Source organism: Salmo salar, chromosome 05, assembly GCF_965601325.2.
Source record: "Salmo salar chromosome 05, fSalSal1, whole genome shotgun sequence".
NCBI lineage: Eukaryota > Metazoa > Chordata > Actinopteri > Salmoniformes > Salmonidae > Salmo > Salmo salar.
Window position 1 is genome coordinate 76,675,001 of NC_138295.1, and position 22,434 is coordinate 76,697,434.

Below are 22,434 nucleotides of genomic sequence, written 5' to 3' on the forward strand. Positions count from 1 at the left end.
GAGTGAGAAAGGCCTGTGCATTAACAAGGAGGCCTGTGCATTAACAAGGAGGCCTGTGCATTAACAAGGAGGCCTGTGCATTAACAAGGAGTGCTGTGTACATTTATGGTCCAGCCTAGAATTGTTTAATGTGTGGCCTGATGTTCCAGGGGACTAGGTGTGGCCTGATGTTCCAGGGGACTAGGTGTGGCCTGATGTTCCAGGGGACTAGGTGTGGCCTGATGTTCCAGGGGACTAGGTGTGGCGGTGTGGCCTGATGGTCTAGGTGTGACGGTGTGGCCTGATGGTCTAGGTGTGACCTGATGGTCTAGGTGTGACCTGATGGACTAGGTGTGACGGTATGGCCTGATGGTCCTGGGGACCAGGTGTGACGGTGTGGCCTGATGGTCCTGGGGACCAGGTGTGACGGTGTGGCCTGATGGTCCTGGGGACCAGGTGTGACGGTGTGGCCTGATGGTCCTGGGGACCAGGTGTGACGGTGTGGGCTGATGGTCCTGGGGACTCGGTGTGACCTGATGGTCTAGGTGGACTCGGTGTGACGGTGTGGGCTGATGGTCCTGGGGACTAGGTGTGACGGTGTGGCCTGATGGTCCTGGGGACTAGGTGTGACGGTGTGGCCTGATGGTCCTGGGGACTCGGTGTGACCTGATGGTCTAGGTGGACTAGGTGAGAGGGTGTGGCCTGATGGTCCTGGGGACTCGGTGTGACGGTGTGGGCTGATGGTCTAGGTGGACTAGGTGAGAGGGTGTGGCCTGATGGTCCTGGGGACTCGGTGTGACGGTGTGGGCTGATGGACTAGGTGAGAGGGTGGGGCCTGATGGTCCTGGGGACTCGGTGTGACGGTGTGGGCTGATGGTCTAGGTGAGAGGGTGGGGCCTGATGGTCCTGGGGACTAGGTGTGACGGTGTGGGCTGATGGTCTAGGTGAGAGGGTGGGGCCTGATGGTCCTGGGGACTAGGTGTGACGGTGTGGGCTGATGGTCTAGGTGGACTAGGTGAGAGGGTGTATATGTGAGGGCTGTATGTGTAACTAGGGGTTAGGGGTGTGTTACCTGGTAGACCTGGTCAGTAGTACAGTTCTTGCGGACTCGGACTGTGACGGTGGTTTTATCAGGCATGGCTATCCTCAACTCCACATCTGATACGCCGTTATAGTTCTACGGAGATTGGGGGGGGGGGGCAGAGATGACTTACGGCCAGGTGGGTGAGAAGGCAGTCACAGGACCACTCATAGGCCAGACATGCACAGACACACACAGTGTAGACAGAGATGGAAAAGCAGGAGAGAGGAAACTAAAAAGAAGAAAAAAGACAGATGCCAGCCCCATCTAACACATCCCAGAGGATAGGATGAGAGGAGAGAACAGCAGAGAAAGAGAGAGAAAGAGTCTAAAAAAGAATACATCTTAGAGAGAGGAATAAGCAAACACTCAGAATGACACGCTTACCTCATCAGACTCATCAGACAGAAACTCCTGCATGACATCACTCTCCCCAATCACCCTCACTGAACACACTGTGAAGAGAGAAGGGAGAATGGGCAGGAGGATGGTGAAAAGGAGGGGAGAGAGAAAGTAGAAACACGGAGAAAGGCAGATCCATTGGAGACACTCCCATGAGACTCTATGAGTAGCCTGTTATCCTGACCTTCTCTACCTCCTCTCTAAGACACTCCCATGAGTTCCTCTATGAGTAGCCTGTTATCCTGACCTTCTCTACCTCCTCTCTAAGACACTCCCATGAGTTCCTCTATGAGTAGCCTGTTATCCTGACCTTCTCTACCTCCTCTCTAAGACACTCCCATGAGTTCCTCCATGAGTAGCCTGTTATCCTGACCTTCTCTACCTCCTCTCTAAGACACTCCTATGAGTTCCTCTATGAGTAGCCTGTTATCCTGGTGTGGCTCGGCTAAGCATGCCTCTCCTTAATGTCAATATGCCTTGTCCATTGCTCTTCTGGTTAGTGTTTATTGGCTTATTTCACTGTAGAGCCTCTAGCCCTGCTCATTATACCTTATCCAACCTTTCAGTTCCACCACCCACACATGCTATGACATCTTCTGGTTTCAATGATGTTTCTAGAGACAATATCTCTCATCATCACTCAATGCCTAGGTTTACCTCCACTGTATTCACATCCTACCATACCTTTGTCTGTACATTATACCTTGAAGCTATTTTATCACCCCCAGAAACCTGCTCCTTCTACTCTCTATTCCGGTCGTCATAAACGACCAATTCTCATAGCTTTTAGCCGTACCCTTATCCTACTCCTCCTCTGAACCTCTGGTGATGTAGAGGTGAATCCAGGCCCTGCAGTGCCTAGCTCCACTCCTACTCCCCAGGCGCTCTCTTTTCATGACTTCTGTAACCGTAATAGCCTTGGTTTCATGGATGTTAACATTAGAAGCCTCCTCCCTAAGTTTGTTTTATTCACTGCTTTAGCACACTCTGCCAACACGGATGTCCTAGCCGTGCCTGAATCCTGGCTTAGGAAGTCCACCAAAAACTCTAAAATCTTCATCCCTAACTACAATATTTTCAGACAAGATAGAACGGCCAAAGGGGGCGGTGTTGCAATCTACTGCAGAGATAGCCTGCAGAGGTCTGTCTTACTATCCAGGTCTGTATCCAACTTCTACTTTTAAAAATCCATCTCTCCAAAAACATGTCTCTCACCGTTGCCGCCTGCTATAGACCACCCTCTGCCCCCAGTTGTGCTCTGGACACCATATGTGAACTGATTGCCCCTATCTATCTTCAGAGCTCGTGCTGCTAGGTGACCTAAACTGGGACATGCTTAACACCCCGGCCATCCTACAATCTAAGCTTGATGCCCTCAATCTCACACAAATTATCAATGAACCTACCAGGTACAACCCCAAAGCCCTAAACACGGGCACCGTCAGATATCATCGTAACCAACTTGCCCTCCAAATACACCTCTGCTGTTTTCAACCAAGATCTCAGCGATCACTGCCTCATTGCCTGCATCCGTAATGGGTCAGCGGTCAAACGACCTCCACTCATCACTGTCAAACGCTCCCTGAAACATTTCAGTGAGCAAGCCTTTTAAATCGACCTGGCACGGGTATCCTGGAAGGATATTGACCTCATCCCGTCAGTAGAGGATGCCTGGTTATTTTTTTTTTAAATGCCTTCCTCACAATCTTAAATAAGCAACAACTTTAGAACCAGGAACAGATATAGCCCTTGGTTCTCTCCAGACCTGACTGCCCTTAACCAACACAAAAACATCCTGTGGCGTTCTGCATTAGCATTGAACAGCCCCCGTGATATGCAACTTCTCAGGGAAGTTAGAAACCAATATACACAGGCAGTTAGAAAAGCCAAGGCGCTTTTTCAAGCAGAAATTTGCTTCCTGCAACACAAACTCAAAAAAGTTCTGGGACACGGTAAAGTCCATGGAGAATAAGAACACCTCCTCCCAGCTGCCCACTGCACTGAGGATAGGAAACTCTGTCACCTCCGATAAATCCACTATAATTAAGAATTTCAAGAAACATTTTTATACGGCTGGCCATGCTTTCCACCTGGCTACCCCTACAGCAGTCAACAGCACTGCACCCCCCACAGCTACTCGCCCAAGCCTTCCCCATTCCTCCTTCTCCCAAATTCAGTCAGCTGATTTTCTGAAAGAGCTGCAAAATCTGGACCCCTACAAATCAGCCAGGCTAGACAATCTGGACCCTTTCTTTCAAAAATTATTTGCCGAAATTGTTGCAACCCCTATTACTAGCCTGTTCAATCTCTCGTGTCGTCTGAGATTCCAAAAGATTGGAAAGCAGCTGCTATCATCCCCCTCTTCAAAGGAGAGGACACACTTGACCCAAACTGCTACAGACCTATATCTATCATACCCTGCCTTTCTAAGGTCTTCGAAAGCCAAGTCAACAAACAGATTACCGACCATTTCGAATCCCACCGCACCTTCTCCGCTATGCAATCTGGTTTCAGAGCTGGTCATGGGTGCACCTCAGCCACGCTCAAGGTCCTAAACGATATCGTAACCGCCATCGATAAGAAACAATACTGTGCTGCCGTATTCATTGACCTGGCCAAGGCTTTCGACTCTGTCAATCACCACATCCTCATCGGCAGACTCAATAGCCTTGGTTTCTCAAATGATTGCCTCGCCTGGTTCACTAACTACCTCTCTGATAAGAGTTCAATGTGTCAAATCGGATGGCCTGTTGTCCGGACCTCTGGCAGTCTTTATGGGGGTGCCACAGGGTTCAATTCTTGGGCCAACTCTTTTCTCTGTATACATCAATGATGTCGCTCTTGCTGCTGGTGAGTCTCTGATCCACCTCTACACAGACGACACCATTCTGTATACTTCTGGCCCTTCTTTGGACACTGTGTTAACAACCCTCCAGAGGAGCTTCAATGCCATACAACTCTCCTTCCGTGGCCTCCAACTGCTCTTAAATGAAAGTAAAACTAAATGCATGCTCTTCAACCGATCGCAGCCTGCACCTGCCCTCCCGTCCAGCATCACTACTCTGGACGGTTCTGACTTAGGTATTTGCAGTTGTCCACATATTCTAGGTGTCTGGTTAGACTGTAAGCTCTCCTTCCAGACTCACATCAAACATCTCCAATCCAAAGTTAAATCTAGAATTGGCTTCCTATTTCGCAACAAAGCATCCTTCACTCATGCTGCCAAACATACCCTCGTAAAACTGACCATACTACCGATTCTCGACTTCGGCGATGTCATTTACAAAATAGCCTCCAATACCCTACTCAATAAACTGGATGCAGTCTATCACAGTGCCATCCTTTTTGTCACCAAAGCCCCATATACTACCCACCGCTGCGACCTGTACGCTCTCGTTGGCTGGCCCTCGCTTCATACTCGTCGCCAAACCCACTGGCTACAGGTCATCTACAAGACCCTGCTAGGTAAAGTCCCCCCTTATCTCCGACACCATAGCAGCACCCACCTGTAGCACGCGCTCCAGCAGGTATATATCTCTGGTCACCCCCAAAGCCAATTCCTCCTTTGGCTGTCTCTCCTTCCAGTTCTCTGCTGCCAATGACTGGAACGAACTACAAACATCTCTGAAACTGGAAACACTTATCTCCCTCACTAGCTTTAAGCAGCAGCTGTCAGAGCAGCTCACAGATCACTGCACCTGTACATAGCACATCTATAATTTAGCCCATACAACTACCTTTTCCCCTACTGTATTTATGTATTTATTTTGCTCCTTTGCACCCCATTATTTCTATTTCTACTTTGCACTTTCTTCCACTGCAAATCTACCATTCCAGTGTTTTACTTGCTATATTGTATTTACTTTGCCACCATGGCCTTTTTTGCCTTTACCTCCCTTATCTCACCTCATTTGCTCACATTGTATATAGACTTATTTTTCTACTGTATGTTTGTTTTACTCCATGTGTAACTCTGTGTTGTTGTATGTATCGAACTGCTTTGCTTTATCTTGGCCAGGTCGCAATTGTAAATGAGAACTTGTTCTCAACTTGCCTACCTGGTTAAATAAAGGTGAAATACATTTTTTTTTTAAATCCTGACCATCTCTACCTCCTCTCCAATCCTTTCCTTTTCACATTTCTTCTTCTTCCTCCATTCATTTATTGCATCAACTTCCACCTTCTTCGAGTTATCCCTCCTCCATCTCTCATTCCACCCTTTCTATCACCTTTCCAAATGGTTTTTGCTCCATATTTCTCTGGCCTAATCTTTCTTTCTTTCTCCCTCCCTCTCACCTTTCTCCAGGTATTCCTCCAGTCCCCTGCGTCTAGCGTCTAGTTGTTGTTCAGACAGGGAGAAGGGCCATTTGCCAGGTATTTTTGGGAAGGTGTAGTTGGCAAACTCTCTCTTCAGGTTCTGGTTGAGGATAGCAAACTCCCTGTATCTTTTAGAACACAGCTGTCTGCCTGCCATGTACACATTATACACCTGCAAACAGAGACACACAGTTGAAATATACTTTAGGCATTTTTATTTTACCTTATTTAACAAGGCAAGTCAGTTAAGAACAAATTCTTATTTACAATGACGGCCTAGGAACAGTGGGTTAACTGCCTTGTTTAGGGGCAGAATGACAGATTTTTACCTCGTCAGCTTGGGGATTCGATCTAGCAACCTGCGCTCTAACCACTAGGCTACCTGCGGCAATACCTACATGTTATGTACATCTTTCCTCAGTCATTTTATCTCTCCCTCTCTCCCCTGGTTGCGTTCAGCGTATTTGCATGTTGGGACAGATGAGGACAGGTTGTTCACACCACTCCTTCCCCCCATCTACTCACCACAAACCTCTCCTGGTTGAGTTCAGCGTGTTTGTATGTGGGGACGGAGATGGGGACGGCCTGTTTGTCGCTGTAGTCGTAGCAGGACTGGGCTGAGCCGTCGTCTCCGGGGTCCAGACAGTCAGCCTCCTGGGGAGGTACAGACAGCACGGCCAGCATCAGCTCCCTCTCCCCCACACGGATCAGATCCACCACCTGCTTATGGGTCGCCCCCTCCACGTTCACACTATTACTGAGAGAGAGAGAGAGAGAGAAGAGAGAAGAGAGAGAGAGAATATTCATTCATAACTGGGCTAGAGTATACTGAGTCATTATTGCAAATGAGCAGCAGCAGACATACATAATTAGAAACTAGCATTGGTTCTTTCTAAATAAAATGAATTGTGTTGTAGACGTTTCTTGCTGCCTAGTCAGTGTCTGTCTTGGTGTGAGTGGACAAACCCTCTTGTATAACAGTGATCATCCTATATTAAGGGCCAGTCTGTGCGTGTCTGGGAGTTAATGGACGAGCCCTCTTGTATAACAGTGATCATCCTATATTAAGGGTCAGTCAGTAGAGTCATGATAAGGCTGTCAGCAAGTCTAATGTTCACCTCAGCCGGAACTCTGACATCTCCCATGGCAACGGGGTCACGGTGGGGTCGCGTCACTCAGATGACTGTGCGTCAGAGCATGAGCTAGTAAGCTGGACTTGTGACTTCTGCAGGGACTCGTGTGTGTGAGTGAGTGAGTGAGTGAGTGAGTGAGTGAGTGAGTGAGTGAGTGAGTGAGTGAGTGAGTGAGTGAGAGAGTGAGACTGGGCCACTCAGATGGCAGCGTGTCAGGGCATGGGACTGTGTGTGTGTGTGTGTGTGTGTGTGTGTGTGTGTGTGTGTGTGTGTGTGTGTGTGTGTGTGTGTGTGTGTGTGCGCGCGCCAGCAGGAGTGCTGACGTCTGCACTGCAGCAGCCTATAGTAAATATTACAGTTACCAACTGTAGTTAGGCTCACAGTTCACACAGTAGAAACCAATCCTACCTTGAGGAGACACATGATGTCAATGTGATATTTCTGTAGAAGTTCACAGGAAAAGATATGATAAAGTAGCCCTTAGCCTGGGTTTACTAGGCTATCTATCATGTTGTTACATCAGTGACAGAGGAACAGAACGCAGGCCAAAGGTTACAGCATCAACACACAACACTGCCAGACAGACCACCTGAGACCACCTGCAGAGGAGATGCTCCACAAGCACTGCAGCTAACACTGAGGAAGACTGGTGACATAAAACAAACAGCTCAGACTGATAACACACAATGACAGATACACACACTCCAATGTTTCATCAAGGAAACTGACAGTGTGTGTGGGTAGAGAACACAGTAGGTCCATTCTGTCATCTGTAGGCCTGTGTGTGTTATGCATCCAAACATGTTGATCCCTGCATGTATCCCTTACATGTGTCAAAACACCCAGACTCATTTCCTTAAATTACTACTCTCCAGGCTGGCTAATGTTTAACTGAAAGCTGCTGAGGTAGTCATACCACACACACACACACACACACACACACACACACACACACACACACACACACAGAGAGACACACACAGAGACAGACCAGACAGAGACAAACACACACAGAAAGACAGACAGACAAAAACACAAGTCTTTCTCCAGTCTAGTCTGGTTAGGATTCAGGAACAACTGTGGGTCATATAGGGACTCTGTGTGTGTTCGTTCTCTGGGACTATATGTGTGTGTGTGTTCGTTCTCTGGGACTATATATGTGTGTGTGTGTGTGTGTGTGTTCTCTGGGACTGTGTGTGTGTGTGTGTGTGTGTGTGTGTGTGTGTGTGTGTGTGTGTGTGTGTGTGTGTGTGTGTTCGTTCTCTGGGACTATATGTGTGTGTGTGTTCGTTCTCTGGGACTATATATGTGTGTGTGTGTGTGTTCTCTGGGACTGTGTGTGTGTGTGTGTGTGTGTGTGTTCGTTCTCTGGGACTATATGTGTGTGTGATGTGTTCATTCTCTGGGACTATATGTGTGTGTGATGTGTTCATTCTCTGGGACTATATGTGTGTGTGATGTGTTCATTCTCTGGGACTATATATGTGTGTGTGTTCTCTGGGACTGTGTGTGTGTTCTCTGGGACTGTCTGTGTGTGTGTGTGTGTGTGTGTGTGTGTGTGTGTGTGTTCTCTGGGACTGTGTGTTCTCTGGGACTGTGTGTTCTCTGGGACTGTGTGTTCTCTGGGACTGTGTTGCTGAGGAGTGTGGATTGTGGAGAGCAGTGGAGATGCTCCACAAGCACTGCAGCTAACACTGAGGGACTGCTGTGGAGATGCTCCACAAGCACTGCAGCTAACACTGAGGGACTGTTGTGGAGATGTTCCACAAGCACTGCAGCTAACACTGAAGGACTGTTGTGGAGATGCTCCACAAGCACTGCAGCTAACACTGAGGGACTGCTGTGGAGATGCTCCACAAGCACTGCAGCTAACACTGAGGGACTGTTGTGGAGATGCTCCACAAGCACTGCAGCTAACACTGAGGGACTGCTGTGGAGATGCTCCACAAGCACTGCAGCTAACACTGAGGGACTGTTGTGGAGATGTTCCACAAGCACTGCAGCTAACACTGAAGGACTGTTGTGGAGATGCTCCACAAGCACTGCAGCTAACACTGAGGGACTGCTGTGGAGATGCTCCACAAGCACTGCAGCTAACACTGAGGGACTGTTGTGGAGATGCTCCACAAGCACTGCAGCTAACACTGAGGGACTGCTGTGGAGATGCTCCACAAGCACTGCAGCTAACACTGAGGGACTGTTGTGGAGATGCTCCACAAGCACTGCAGCTAACACTGAGGGACTGTTGTGGAGATGCTCCACAAGCACTGCAGCTAACACTGAGGGACTGTTGTGGAGATGCTCCACAAGCACTGCAGCTAACACTGAGGGACTGTTGTGGAGATGCTCCACAAGCACTGCAGCTAACACTGAGGGACTGTTGTGGAGATGCTCCACAAGCACTGCAGCTAACACTGAGGGACTGCTGTGGAGATGCTCCACAAGCACTGCAGCTAACACTGAGGGACTGTTGTGGAGATGCTCCACAAGCACTGCAGCTAACACTGAGGGACTGTTGTGGAGATGCTCCACAAGCACTGCAGCTAACACTGAGGGACTGTTGTGGAGATGAACCACAAGCACTGCAGCTAACACTGAGGGACTGCTGTGGAGATGCTCCACAAGCACTGCAGCTAACACTGAGGGACTGCTGTGTGTGAGCATATGGAGAACATGGGCAGGTGTCTCTCCCTGGCATAGATACTTGTGTTGCTCAAGACACACACACACACACACACACACACACACACACACACACACACACACACACACACACACACACACCAATAATGGAGTCAACAAACTGCCAGGCTACTGCAGAGCACCCAATCATAAAGCAGCAAACAGTGAGCCAACAAATCAAAACAGAGAATTACTGAGAGTACATCCAATCAGATGAACCCTATGTATCCCGTATCCAGAACCCCCCCCCCACTCACTCACTTTTTCTTCCCCTCACACACACACACACACACACACGTACTGATGCTGAGCTGTATGCTGCTTGCCATGGCAACAGAACCTAACATCACCAAGCTAGCTACCCCTGTGCATACTAAACCTGTAGCAAAGACCAGACAGACACACTGCACTCTCTATGCATTGCAGCATCCGCATTCAGACACAGAGATGGCATACTATGGCTATTGTTGATCTATTACAGTTAGGAAATGTTAAGTCCCAATTTAACTGAGACTAGATGTAAAGCATTTGAGCACATTATTAAAATACCTATTATCATCATCAAGGCAAGTAGGTAAAATAGTAGCTGACTATGAATGTGCACGTATTGAATGGCCTTTTGTCCATCATCTGGTTCAGTTGTTAATAAGAATGACAGATGCTGTTTTTCTGGTAACGTGATGTGTAGGGAAGGAAGGAACCAGTGTGTGTGCTGGTGTTAACATAGTTAGCTTGTATCCAAGTTCAGAGTCAGTGTGACTGGAATTCGTAATGATCACATGCTCTCACACAGACCGTCTTTTCATTGGGATGAACCGGCTCTTCTGCCCTGTACACTCCCGGTAAGACTGGTACAAGCACAGACTGATGCATGAGTTAGCAAGGCTTTGTTAGCCTAGTCTCCAGGTCAAGTGAAACATATAATTTAACGTTGCTAGCTATGATAGTTTATGGCGTTGTACTGAGCTGAGGACAACAGCTTGTGAATTATGGAGTTAACGTTAGCTAGCGAGCTTACATTTGGGACAGCAGAAAACGTTTGTTTCACGAACCAACTGCAGTGCACAGGAGCTGACATGACAATTACCGTCCTTTTTAGCTTTGCTGTGGTCTGTTTGTTTTGCCCTGCCTTGACCAAATATCTACCATTGAGTTAGCTTACGCATGTAGTTAGCAGCTACCAGATAGCAAGCTAACTCTTACTTACACTTCCAGAATCCGGTCCCCTTTCGAGATACCGGCTCTGTCCGCTGCACCTCCCGGTAAAACAGCACTGACATGCTGTAGCGGGGCATACAATTCCCCGTTGATGCTCCGTAGTTGTCCTCCTTCGCTAACCTGTCCCCGGACATTGAAGCCATATCCCGAGTCAGACTTGACTATCCGCACCAGTCGCGGGCCTGAAGTAACGGTAGTCACCGTTTGGCAACTGCCGGTGCCCTGCGTTGGGCTGACACCGGAGCCGTTACGAGAGGATGGCTGAACTAACGGAGGTGCCACCGAATTAATTCCCTCTCCCTCGACGTCTGTCATTTTCCGTCAGCCTGTTTGAGTCCCACACTTCAAGGTAGCTCTCCAAGTTTTCTAGCTAGCTTGCTAGAAACGATGGACAGAGGAGGAGCGAGCAAGTCAACGAAAACCGATTTGACTCGAGACTGCCCTCCCTGGAACCTGCCCCTCTGGTTAGAGTGGGTCTCTACTGCGCAACCGCAACATCAAGATACTGGGCGCGTTTGAGTGGATACATTTTCTCAAGTCGATAGTCACTATGGGATCAATATCATGCCAAATGTATTGTGAACTCACAGCATGCATTTTGTATTCGTGTGTCATGAGCTGTACAAATAAGTACCAATCCACAAATGTAAATCCCTTTCCAAAGATTTAAATCATCAATCCACACATGTAAATCACTTTCCACAAATGTAAATTGCTATCCCAAAGACAATTCACTATCCACAAACAAACACGTTTTGATTTGTATTTGTAAATCGATATATTGCATTAGAATTTGTTTTATACCTGCAGATATGCAGGTAATTTCCCAGGGTCTTCAGTAAAATGACCGCCATGAAGACTAAAAGTTCTCACGCGTAGAAGCGATTTGTAGTCGTAGAAAAAAGTTCTCACACGTAGAAAGCGATTTGTTGTCGTAGAAAAAAAGGTTTGTACCCATAATAAGCGAGTTCTATATATCGATGGCAGCCTCTCATTCGGTCATGTTGATGCCTGCCTTTCAATGCTGCAGAAATTATAGTATGGTAACCGTAATATGTTAACCATATGTGTAACCATAGTATGTCCAACGTAAATAATTGAAACCCTAGCCCTAGATTACTCTATATATGCAACACTACTGTGGTGTACACCCGTTCATCACCCAAATAGTTGAATTAGCTGGCCAGTGTGATAGCACCAATAAATGTGAAGGATATGTATGGGATCAATATCATGCCATAAGTATTGTGAACTCACAGCATGCATTTTGTATTTGTGTATCATGATCTGTACAAATGAGTAGTAATCCACAAATGTAAATCACCAATCCACAAATGTACATTTAAAAAAATAACAAATATTTCACCTTTATTTAACCAGGTGGCCAGTTGAGAACAAGTTCTCATTTACAACTGCAACCTGACCAAGATAAAGCAAAGCAGTGTGACAAAAACAACACAGAGTTTCACATGGGATAAACAAATGTACAGTCAATAACACAATAGAAAAATCTGTATACAGTGTGTGAAAATGAAGTAAGGAGGTAAGGCAATAAATAGGCCAATAGTGGCGAAGTAATTACAATTTAGCAATTTACACTGGAGTGATATATGTGCAGATGAGGATGTGCAAGTAGAAATACTGGTGTGCAAAAAAAGCAGAAAAACAAATATGGGGATGAGGTAGGTAGTTGGTTGGATGGGCTATTTACAGACAGGCTGTGTACAGCTGCAGCGATCAGTAAGATGCTCTGACAGCTGATGCTTAAAGTTAGTGAGGGAGATATAAGTCTCCAACTTTAGTAATTTTTGCAATTCGTTCCAATCATTGGCAGCAGAGAACTGGAAGGAAAGGTTTCCAAAGAAGGTGTTGGCTTTGGGGATGACCAATGAAATATACCTGCTGGAGCACTGCTATGGGCGGGAGTTGCTATGGTGACCAGTGAGCTGAGATAAGGCGGAGCTTTACCTAGCAAAGACTTATAGATGACCTGGAGCCAGTGGGTTTGGCGACAAATATGTAGCGAGGACCAGCCAACGAGAGCATACAGGTCGCGGTGGTGGGTAGTATATGGGACTTTGGTGACAAAACGGATGACACTGTGATCGACTGCATCAAATTCGCTGAGTAGAGTGTTGGAGGCTATTTTGTAAATGACATCGCCGAAGTCAAGGATCGGTCGGATGGTCAGTTTTACGAGGGTATGTTTGGCAGCATGAGTGAAGGAGGCTTTGTTGCGAAATAGGAAGCCAATTCTAGATTTAACTTTGGATTGGAGATGCTTAATGTGAGTCAGGAAGGAGAGTTTACAGTCTAGCCAGACACCTAGGAATTTATAGTTGTCCACATATTCTAAGTCAGAACCGTCCAGAGTAGTGATGCTAGTCGGGTGGGCGGGTGCGGGTAGCGATCGGTTGAAGAGCATGCATTTTGTTTTACTTTCATTTAAGAGCAGTTGGAGGATTGTTGCATGGCGTTGAAGCTCGGTTGGAGGTTTGTTAACACAATGTCCAAAGAAGGACCAGATGTATAGAGTGGTGTCGTCTGTGTAGAGGTGGATCAAAGAATCACCCGCAGCAAGAGCGACATCATTGATATATACATAGAAAAGAGTCGGCCTGAGAATTGAACCCTGTTGCACCCCCATAGAGACTGCCAGAGGTTCGGACAACAGGCCCTCTGATTTGACACACTGAACTCTATCAGAGAAGTAGTTAGTGAACCAGGCGAGGCAGTCATTAGAGAAACCAAGGCTGTTGAGTCTGCCAATAAGATTACGGTGATTGACAGAGTCGAAAGCCTTGGCCAGGTCGATGAAGACGGCTGCACAGTACTGTCTTTTATCGATGGCGGTTATGATATCGTTTAGGACCTTGAGCGTGGCTGAGGTACACCCGTGATCAGCTCGAAAACCAGATTGCATAGTGGAGAAGGTACGGTGGGATTCAAAATGGTCGGTGATCTGTTTGTTCACTTGGCTTGCGAAGACTTTAGAAAGGCAGGGCAGGATGGATATAGGTCTGTAACAGTTTGGGTCTAGAGTGTCTCCCCCTTTGAAGAGGGGAATGACTGCAACCACTTTCCAATCTTTAGCAGTCTCAGACGATACAAAAGAGAGGTTGAACAGACTATTAATAGGGGTTGCAACAAAATCACCAATCCACAAATGTAAATCACTTTCCACAAATGTAAATCACTTTCCACAAATGTAAATCACTTTCCACAAATGTAAATTGCTATCCACAAACAAACACGTTTTTATTTGTATTTTTAAATCTAGGGCTAGGGTTTCGATTATTTACGTTGGACATACTATGGCTACACATATGGTTAACATATTATGGTTACCATACTATAATTTCTGCAGCCTTGAAAGGCAGGCATCAACATGGCCAAACGAGAGGCTGCCAGCGATTTATAGAAATCGTTTTCTATGGGTACAAACCTTTTTTCTACGACTACACATCGCTTTCTACGTGTGATAACTTTTTTCTATGACTACAAATCACCTTTTATGCTTGAGAACTTTTTTTGTACGACTACAAATCTCTTTCTACGTGTGAGAACTTTTTTTATACGCGTGGGAACTTTTGTTTGTTTGTTTGTGAATAGTAAACTGCATTTGTGGATGATTTAGATTTGTGGAAAGTGATTTACATTTGTGTTAAGTGATTTACATTTGTGTTAAGTCATTTACGTTTGTGGATTGGGGATTTACATTTGTGGAAAGTGATTTACATTTGTGGATTGGTACTTATTTGTACAGATCATGATACATAAATACAAAATGTATGCTGTGAGTTCACGAATACATTTGGCATGATATTGACACCATAGGGTCACGCCTTCCAAAGTGTGTTGCATATGCCGCTTTCATGTCCTTGTCGGAACTAGGAAATTCTGACATTTCCGACTTGCTAAATGGTTGTAGTTATACACTTGCCGCGTTGACCGAATCAGCAAGTTGGAAATTTCAACATTTCCTAGTTCCGACTAGCATGTGAATGTGGCGATAGAGTACCATCGTATGAGTCATAATACCCATAAAACCTAGCGGTCAAACACAGAAATGGTTCGAATAGTTTTTTTTTTACCATACATTATTCTCATAGGGGATTTTAGAAACACTTCAAATAAGGGCTGTGTTTCGTGTAGGCTTACCCTGGGAGGGACATTTTGATAACTGTGTAAATCTCTCTCGAACAAGGTGACTTTTATAAATATAATTGCCTGTATTTACCCCCCCCCCCCCCCCCCCCCCAAAAATGAATTGCTAATTAGCTGCTATTGTGGCTATCATACAGAACTACAAATGCCTGTCTCAAGCTTAGCATCACCCACCAGGGCCATGATGATCTGGACTAGACTGCCGAAACGAGGCAAAGGTAAGAATCTCTGGATTAACTATCTAATGTTAGCTAAATTCAGTAATTAATAAATGTGTTTAAATTGACAATTCTGTGAACTGTCTTGGGCAAGTTTTTAAAATTTACACAATACCTGTTATCTAGCTAGCTCACGTTTAGCTAGCTAGTTAGCAACATTAGCCTGGCTAGATGGCTACATGGCTACATTAGTGGTCTTTTTGTCTAGCCACTTAAATGCATGAGAAATTGCTAAAAACAAATTAAGCTTTCTTTGACTTTTATAAACCAACAGTCTAGCTCGCTAGTTATAACTAGCTAACTAATTTAGATGGTGAAGCTAAGAATTCTTGATAATGCTTGTTTGTGTCTGTGGTTGAGTAGTCTACTTCAAGTAGCCGACTTGACTTGTAGCTACCCTAGCTAGATGTATTATTTTGGGCAGGCTTTTTGAGAAGTTTCAGAGACTGACTGATTAGTATATCTTGAGTCAACAGTGAGCTTATGTAGCACATGGGGATGTGTGAAACTTACACCTCAGCTTGAGGTGTCCCCACTTTCGCCAGTGAATAGCTAGCTTTTATCGTGGCGCTGACTGGTAAGACGCTTCAGGAGGGCAGTCATGTGTGCTAGCAAGGCAGAGGTCTCGAGTTCGCTCCAGGTATGGGCCGAATCGGGAGGAAGTGGTACTTGCTAAGCAAGAAGCGTGACTTCCTTTCAATTTAATTTACTGCGGGAAAACATTGATTGCTCTTGCGCTCTGGACAGCAGATCATTAGTATGTATAGCTAGTACGCAAGGTTATGTAATCTTATTTAGTCCTCTTTGCTATTGTGGGTTTTACATTAATTGGTATTCACATGTTTTGGACACAAAGGTGGAATAATGGAGGGAAGAAAAAGAGGAAGAAGAGGTTGAAGAAAATTAGGAAAGCAGAGGTTGGATTGAATTTGAGGATGATGGTGATAAAAATGGACATGGGGTGTTGAAGATTGGTGTCAAGTGCAAACAGAGTGATACCTGGAGGAGAGTGGTGTCAAGTGCAAACAGAGTGAGCCGTGTGCCAGACCGAGTACTGGAGGTGAAATGGAAGTGAATGAGGGCGAGTTAAATGAGGTGGAAGGTGTGGTGAAGAGCTCTGAGCCTGAGTATGGCATCGATGGTCATGATCAAGAAGAATCTGGTCCAGTCGGAGTGACATTTGTTGTTTCAGGGTGGGTGGGAAAGGAGTTGGGTGCAGTTGAATCAGTGAAGGTAACCTGTAGTGGACTTGTGATATTTGTTTGTGTCTCTTCTGACCAGGGGGAGCGGGCGCCCCGTGTGATGCAACTTGGGTCAAGATCTGTTTCTTTCTTTACTCTTAGGAACAGGGCACCATCAAAAGGAGTGATTTATGGGGTAGCGTGGAGCAATTGAAGTTGAAGTCCCCTGGTGTTTGTGACGCCCGCCGTTTGGTGCAATGCGGACCTGGTGGTGAGCGTGGTGAAACAGAGGAGTCACTGTCAGTACGTTTTAGTTTTGAGTCAGTCTTTACCTGACAAAGTCCTGTTAGGATGTATCAGTTATCCTGTTAGAGCTTGTGTGCTGAATCCATAAAACCCCATTTTATGTTTATTCCATGGCCAACCATCCCTCTAGCTACCCCTTATTCTACACTATGCCTTTCATGCCCCATGGTCCCTCAACTTCAGACCCTTTTAACTCTCCATCTTATTGCTGTAAACCCACCCTTCCTTCACTTGTTGTTCTCCTGATTGGATAACATCTAGACTATGTTGTGGTGTACTTTCTTTCACCTATGTAATGCTTTCCTCCTTCTGCTTATTCTGGGGTTCAGACTGAATGCAGTGGTAAATGTGCTGCTCACAATTGATAGCGGCAACATGGAGCTTTTACATTTACCAGAAGGATGTTGATATAGCTGCGTTTAGGCATGGCTTGCTTGTTTTGAGTCTATGTGTGTTTCTCATTCTGCTGGAGTAGTATTTTATATAAAAGCTACCTTACACATTCAGTTGTTTCTCCATTTGTAACTCACCGACCAAAAATGACAATATACTGTTTTACATGGCGTTATTTGTGCTGGTCTAATTCCTAAATATGGAAAATCAGAAGAATCTGTGTGCTCTCTGATAGTAATACTAGTTCATATGGTGCTCTTCAATGTCCCAGGTTTGTGGTGTTGATGGTGAAGAAATCATTTCATCTTTACTTACATTCAGATGTTTATATGTTATGTATAAAAGGCATATGTATGCATTGTTTACTATTTAGATTTCATTAAAACAATTGAATTGTTGGAGTTAAGGTGTTTGACATGATTGATGGGTGACTAGGTGCATTCTTGTCAAATAAATATGCTTATTCATTCATGATTATGGATACATTCTGCAATGAGTTAATCTGTCTTTCAATCTGCAACAGAACATGTCAACAAGTTCATTCTGAATTGCTTGAATACAGCAGTGCATACTGACACCATGAACTGAAATAGATTTCACCTCGTTCATATAGTTGTCAGAAATGATAAGGGATTAAATATAGATCTCCACTGGCTGAAGGAGAGGAGGATCAGGTAAAATAAGGGTATGTTGCTAGTAATGTAATCTTGGTAGGTAGGTAGCTAGCTAGCTTATTTGCAAAAAACTAGCCTAGTATTCATGGTCCATTGTAAATATGACTGCTGCTAGGATAGTATTCTGGACAAGACAAGACCAAATGCATAATTAAGACAACAAGCACTATGATATGAGGCCAGGAACGCGCTGGCGAGGAAGCCGGAGAGGCACCCCCAATACATTTTTTTGGGGGGGCATACGGGTAGTTTGGCTAGGCCTAAGAAGAGCCATAAGCCAGCTACCCGTGAGTATATGGAGGAGCGTATGAGGTGGAGGGCGCCGTGTTTCGCTGAGGTGCGCACTATCTCGCCCATACGCACGCACAGTCCGGTGCGCGCCATTCCAGCCCCTCGCAGATGCCGTGCTAGAGTGGGCATCCAGCCTGGTAGGAGGAAGCCTGCGCAGCGCGTCTGGTCGCCGGTACGCCTCCTAGGTCCAGGCTACCCTACTCCTGCTCTACGCACGGCAACCATCAGGCCCCTGCACAGCCCAGTTCGCCCTGTACCAGCACCCCGCTTGTACAGGGCTGCTAGTTCCATCCAGCCAGGACGGGTTCTGCAGGCGGTGCGGTCAAGGCCACCTGTGCGCCTCCATGGCCCAGTCTTTCCGGTTCCCGCCTCTCGTGCTAACCCGGAAGTGAGGACCTCCAGTCTGGCACGACCAGTACCAGCAACCCGGACCAAGCTTCCCATTAGTCAGCCTAGTCCTATTCAGCCCGTTCCCGCTCCTCGCACTAGTCCTGGGGTGCGTGTATCCAGCCTGGTATTTCCTCTACCAGCCCCACGCATCAGGCGTCCAGTGCGTCAGCCCAGCCTCAAGAGCTCGGCACCAGTGTGCAGTCCAGAGTATCCGGCACCAGTGTGCAGTCCAGAGTATCCGGCACCAGTGTGCAGTCCAGAGTATCCGGCACCAGTGTGCAGTCCGCCTATGACCCGGAACCGAGGGAGTCTGCCTGCGACCCGGAACCGAGGGAGTCTGTCTATGATCAGGAACTGAATAAGTGGATAATTAACTATGAATTAACTGAGTCTGCCTACAGTATGGAACTGAAGGAATCTGCCCACGATCCACAACGGAGTGAGTCTGTCTACGACCCGGACCCCAATGAGTCTGCATACAACCTGGAGGGGAGGAGGCCGGAACCAGAGCCACCTTCAGGATAGGTGGGTTGGGGAGGGGGGTGTAGCACAGTGCCGTCGTTGACGGCAGCCACCCTCCCTTCCCTCCCTTATTGTTTAGGGGGTATTTGTTTTTGTTTTGTTGTGGTTTTTGTGGATTTTTGTGGTTTCTTTTTTAGGGGCATTCGGGGTATGCACCTTTAGGGGGGGTACTGCCACGTCCTGACCAGCAGAGGGTGTAGTTGTGTAGTATTTTGGTCAGGACGTGGCAGAAGATGTCTGTGTATGTTTGTTCTGGGTGTTGTGTTTCTATGTTGATCTGTGTGGCTCCCGATCAGGGACAGCTGGTTATCGTTGTTCCTGATTGGGAGTCATATATTTAGGAGTATGTTTGTCACTTGGGTTTGTGGGTGGTTGTGTTCGTGTTTATTGTTTTCTGTGTATACTTTGCTCTAAAATATTAAAAAGATGAGTATCCACATTCCGCCTGCAGTTTGGTCAATTCAACACGGCAACACTTATGACACAGTGGGTGGTGCGGACAGCCGAGTACATTACTGGGGCCGAGCTTCCTCCCATCCAGGACATCTATATCAGGTGTGGAAGGAAGGCCTGGAAAATCATTAAAGACTCCAGTCACCCAAGCCATAGACTATTCTCTCTGCTTCTGCACTGCAAGAGGTACCGGTGCATCAAGTCTGACACCAACAGGTTCCTGAACAGCTTCTATCCCCAAGGAAAAATGACTGATAAATAGATAACAAAATAGCTACATGTACTATCTGAGTTAACCTTGTATCTTTATTTTTGCACTGTCTCTATGCACACTAACAGGGCCCTACACACTCACACACTGTCACTCCAACACACATACACTCACTCACTTACTCCATCATCTGCTCACTCACACATAATATGCACATACATTTATACTGACTCTACACACCCACTCACATACAAGCTGTTGCTACTCTGTTTACCTTATATCTTGTTGCCTAGTCACCTTATGCCTATACATATCTACCTCCATCACTCCAGTATACCTGCACATTTTAAATATGGCATTAAAACTGACCCTGTATATAATATGCTTACTTATTGTGTTCTTATTTCTCATGTGTTTTTTCTAGTATTACATTGTTATTGATTATTGCATTGTTGGGTTTTGAGTTTGCAAGAAAGTCATTTCACTGTACTTGAGCATTTGACATTAACACTTGAAAAGTAGCTGTGAAGTTGCAAGGTTACAGAGGCCTTCACAGGTAAGATTCTAAGCGGGTGGTCACTCCAGTAATTATTGATGTATGGCAAGACCTGTGTGTGAATGTGTGTAGGTGTGTGTTCTCATCGGGATCTATCCCCCTCATTTACTGCCTTTTAAAAAAACAGCTGATATTGCTGACTTGCTTAAACAAATGTGGTTTCTACTGACAATTGAGATGTACAGTACAAACTATGGCATAAGGGGAGGACAAGCGAATATGAGGCAATCCGTAACTTCGATTAAGACATGAATGAGCGAGCTAGGACGGACGTGGTCAATATACCTATTTGTTCAGCACTTTTGAAATGAACAGCAACATAATTCAGAACATGGGCTGTTCTTACAGTGTACTACTATCAGGAGCACTGTCAAGCTATACACAAAAAGTTTGCAAACAAGCACACACCGGCCACGAACGATGTGTTTACAATACCGCGTTGGTGAAAATAGACCAAATTATTAAGGTAAGGCACATGGGCTACTAACAGCTTACTACACAACATACAATTACGTATACTAGTATTACTTTCTTAGCTACAGTATACATATCTCTCTGGCATCTTACATCATTTATGAAGCAGCATAAGACATTTTTGGACTAACGTTGTTGTGACGTGCTTGAACAGGAAGTGGCGCACCGGTCCTTCGTGGGCAAATTTTGTCATCAAAGAGAAATATGCCGGATTTACAATTCCGAGTTGAATGACCGTTCAAAATGTATTATTCCCGACTTCCCAGTTGCAATGCTTGCAGTTAGCCACTGTCACCGATTCCTTACAAACCACTCATTGTTGAATTTGCGATCTCCAAATTGTTGTGTAATGTTTATGTCCAATGGCCGATGAGCACCGATACGTTTTATCTATATTTTCTCTTCATTATTTCTCTTCATATGACAAGGATTAAAAAGGATTTGCCAGTAGACTTGATTCATAATGATGACTGCAAGCTAAGATTGTGAAAGTAAGACGTTGACATGATCAGTCCAATCAAAGCTACTCTACATATAACGTGATTTGATGTAATTTCTGTGGCCAATGACCGTGAGCCTTCTTGGAAAGGCACTTCTAATGTAACTCTATGCAGCACCCAAAGGGCTCACATTATTGATGTCTTCCCTTACTAAAGGCGGGTGACAGTATCCCCATGAATGACAGAACACTGAGCCAATCACTGCAATGCTGAGCCAATCACGGTGCAATGCTCCTATTTTCTGCTGGCCTGCCCCACCAATACAGAAAGCTGAAACACCTGAGCTAGGCTGAAACACCTGCATTTAGGAGCTACCTGTTTAGCTCCACCTGCCCTGAAGGACGGGTTGCCACTGGTCATGATTGATGTACTGTAACAGGCCCTCAACAGGTTTACTAATGTTCAATTTGGATATATTTGGTTGTTTTCACTGCATAACATTTAGAAATTGTTCCTTTTCAGGTTTAGAAAAAGTGACTTAAATGCCAACTCCCGTTCGTATAAGCTGGTAGTATAGTTAGCACACGAAAGTCAGTGGTGGTAGTCAAAGTTGTTTTTTAACTGCAATGCAGTTGATTGGTGACAATGATATGGACATGTGTTGGGGTTGACATCCATACAAGTATTATGTTCTGATTTTTACCACAACATAGTGTAAAATACACATAAACAATAGCCTAAATGTCAACTCATTTTGCTGGGGGACCATGTATTTCCATTGTTTGGGTCAAGTTCCACTGGCCTGATACCAGATCTATCAGCTCTCCTCCTGAGAGGTATAGTAGAATGGAAGCATGAAGAATAGCAGAGGCTAGAAGACAAGTGTGCCATGATGGTGCTAGGCAGGTAGAGGGGGATGGATGGGCTGAATATGAACTCTACTCTGAAACACAGAGCCCAAGATAGAATCTGAAATGTGTCTTTTATATTGTTTCTCTTTCATTCTCTCTCCATCATGACATGTTGAGTCAGTCATGAAAGTGAATCAAATGAAGAGTGCAGGGTTTATCAGTCAAATGTTTTATTTAGATTAGATGTAACACAAATTCAAGAATGTACATTAATACAAAATACTCAAATGCACAGTAGAGGACTGAATATGTTGTACTGTGATGTGAAAAAAAGGGCCTTTTTTAAAAACTTTGCTGTGATATTCAGATCTGAGCCTGGAGATTTGCAGTAGCCACTGGTGTCCTTGTCTCCCTTGTTAATTGATGTCACTGATTTCCTAGAATGGGGGGCTCCCAAGAGCTTCCCAGGAGCTGTGAGTGTGAGAGTGGGGTGGG

General features: G+C 45.6%; 1 protein-coding gene across 3 annotated transcripts in view; it reads right to left on the bottom strand.

The window, feature by feature from the left end:
- The window catches only part of LOC106606013 (sorting nexin-27), a 197,512-nt gene extending 186,257 nt beyond the window's left edge, over window positions 1-11,255 (bottom strand). For all 3 annotated transcript variants that reach the window (XM_045718909.2, XM_045718907.2, XM_045718908.2), the window contains exons 1-5: window positions 10,802-11,255; window positions 6,305-6,536; window positions 5,759-5,951; window positions 1,448-1,515; window positions 1,052-1,156 (exon numbers count right to left, since the gene is read on the bottom strand). In XM_045718909.2, the coding sequence (XP_045574865.2) occupies window positions 1,052-1,156; window positions 1,448-1,515; window positions 5,759-5,951; window positions 6,305-6,536; window positions 10,802-11,127 (924 nt within the window). In that variant the 5' untranslated portion in view covers window positions 11,128-11,255. The remainder of the gene's footprint in view (window positions 1-1,051; window positions 1,157-1,447; window positions 1,516-5,758; window positions 5,952-6,304; window positions 6,537-10,801) is intronic.
- Between the last annotated feature and the right edge of the window lie 11,179 nt (window positions 11,256-22,434).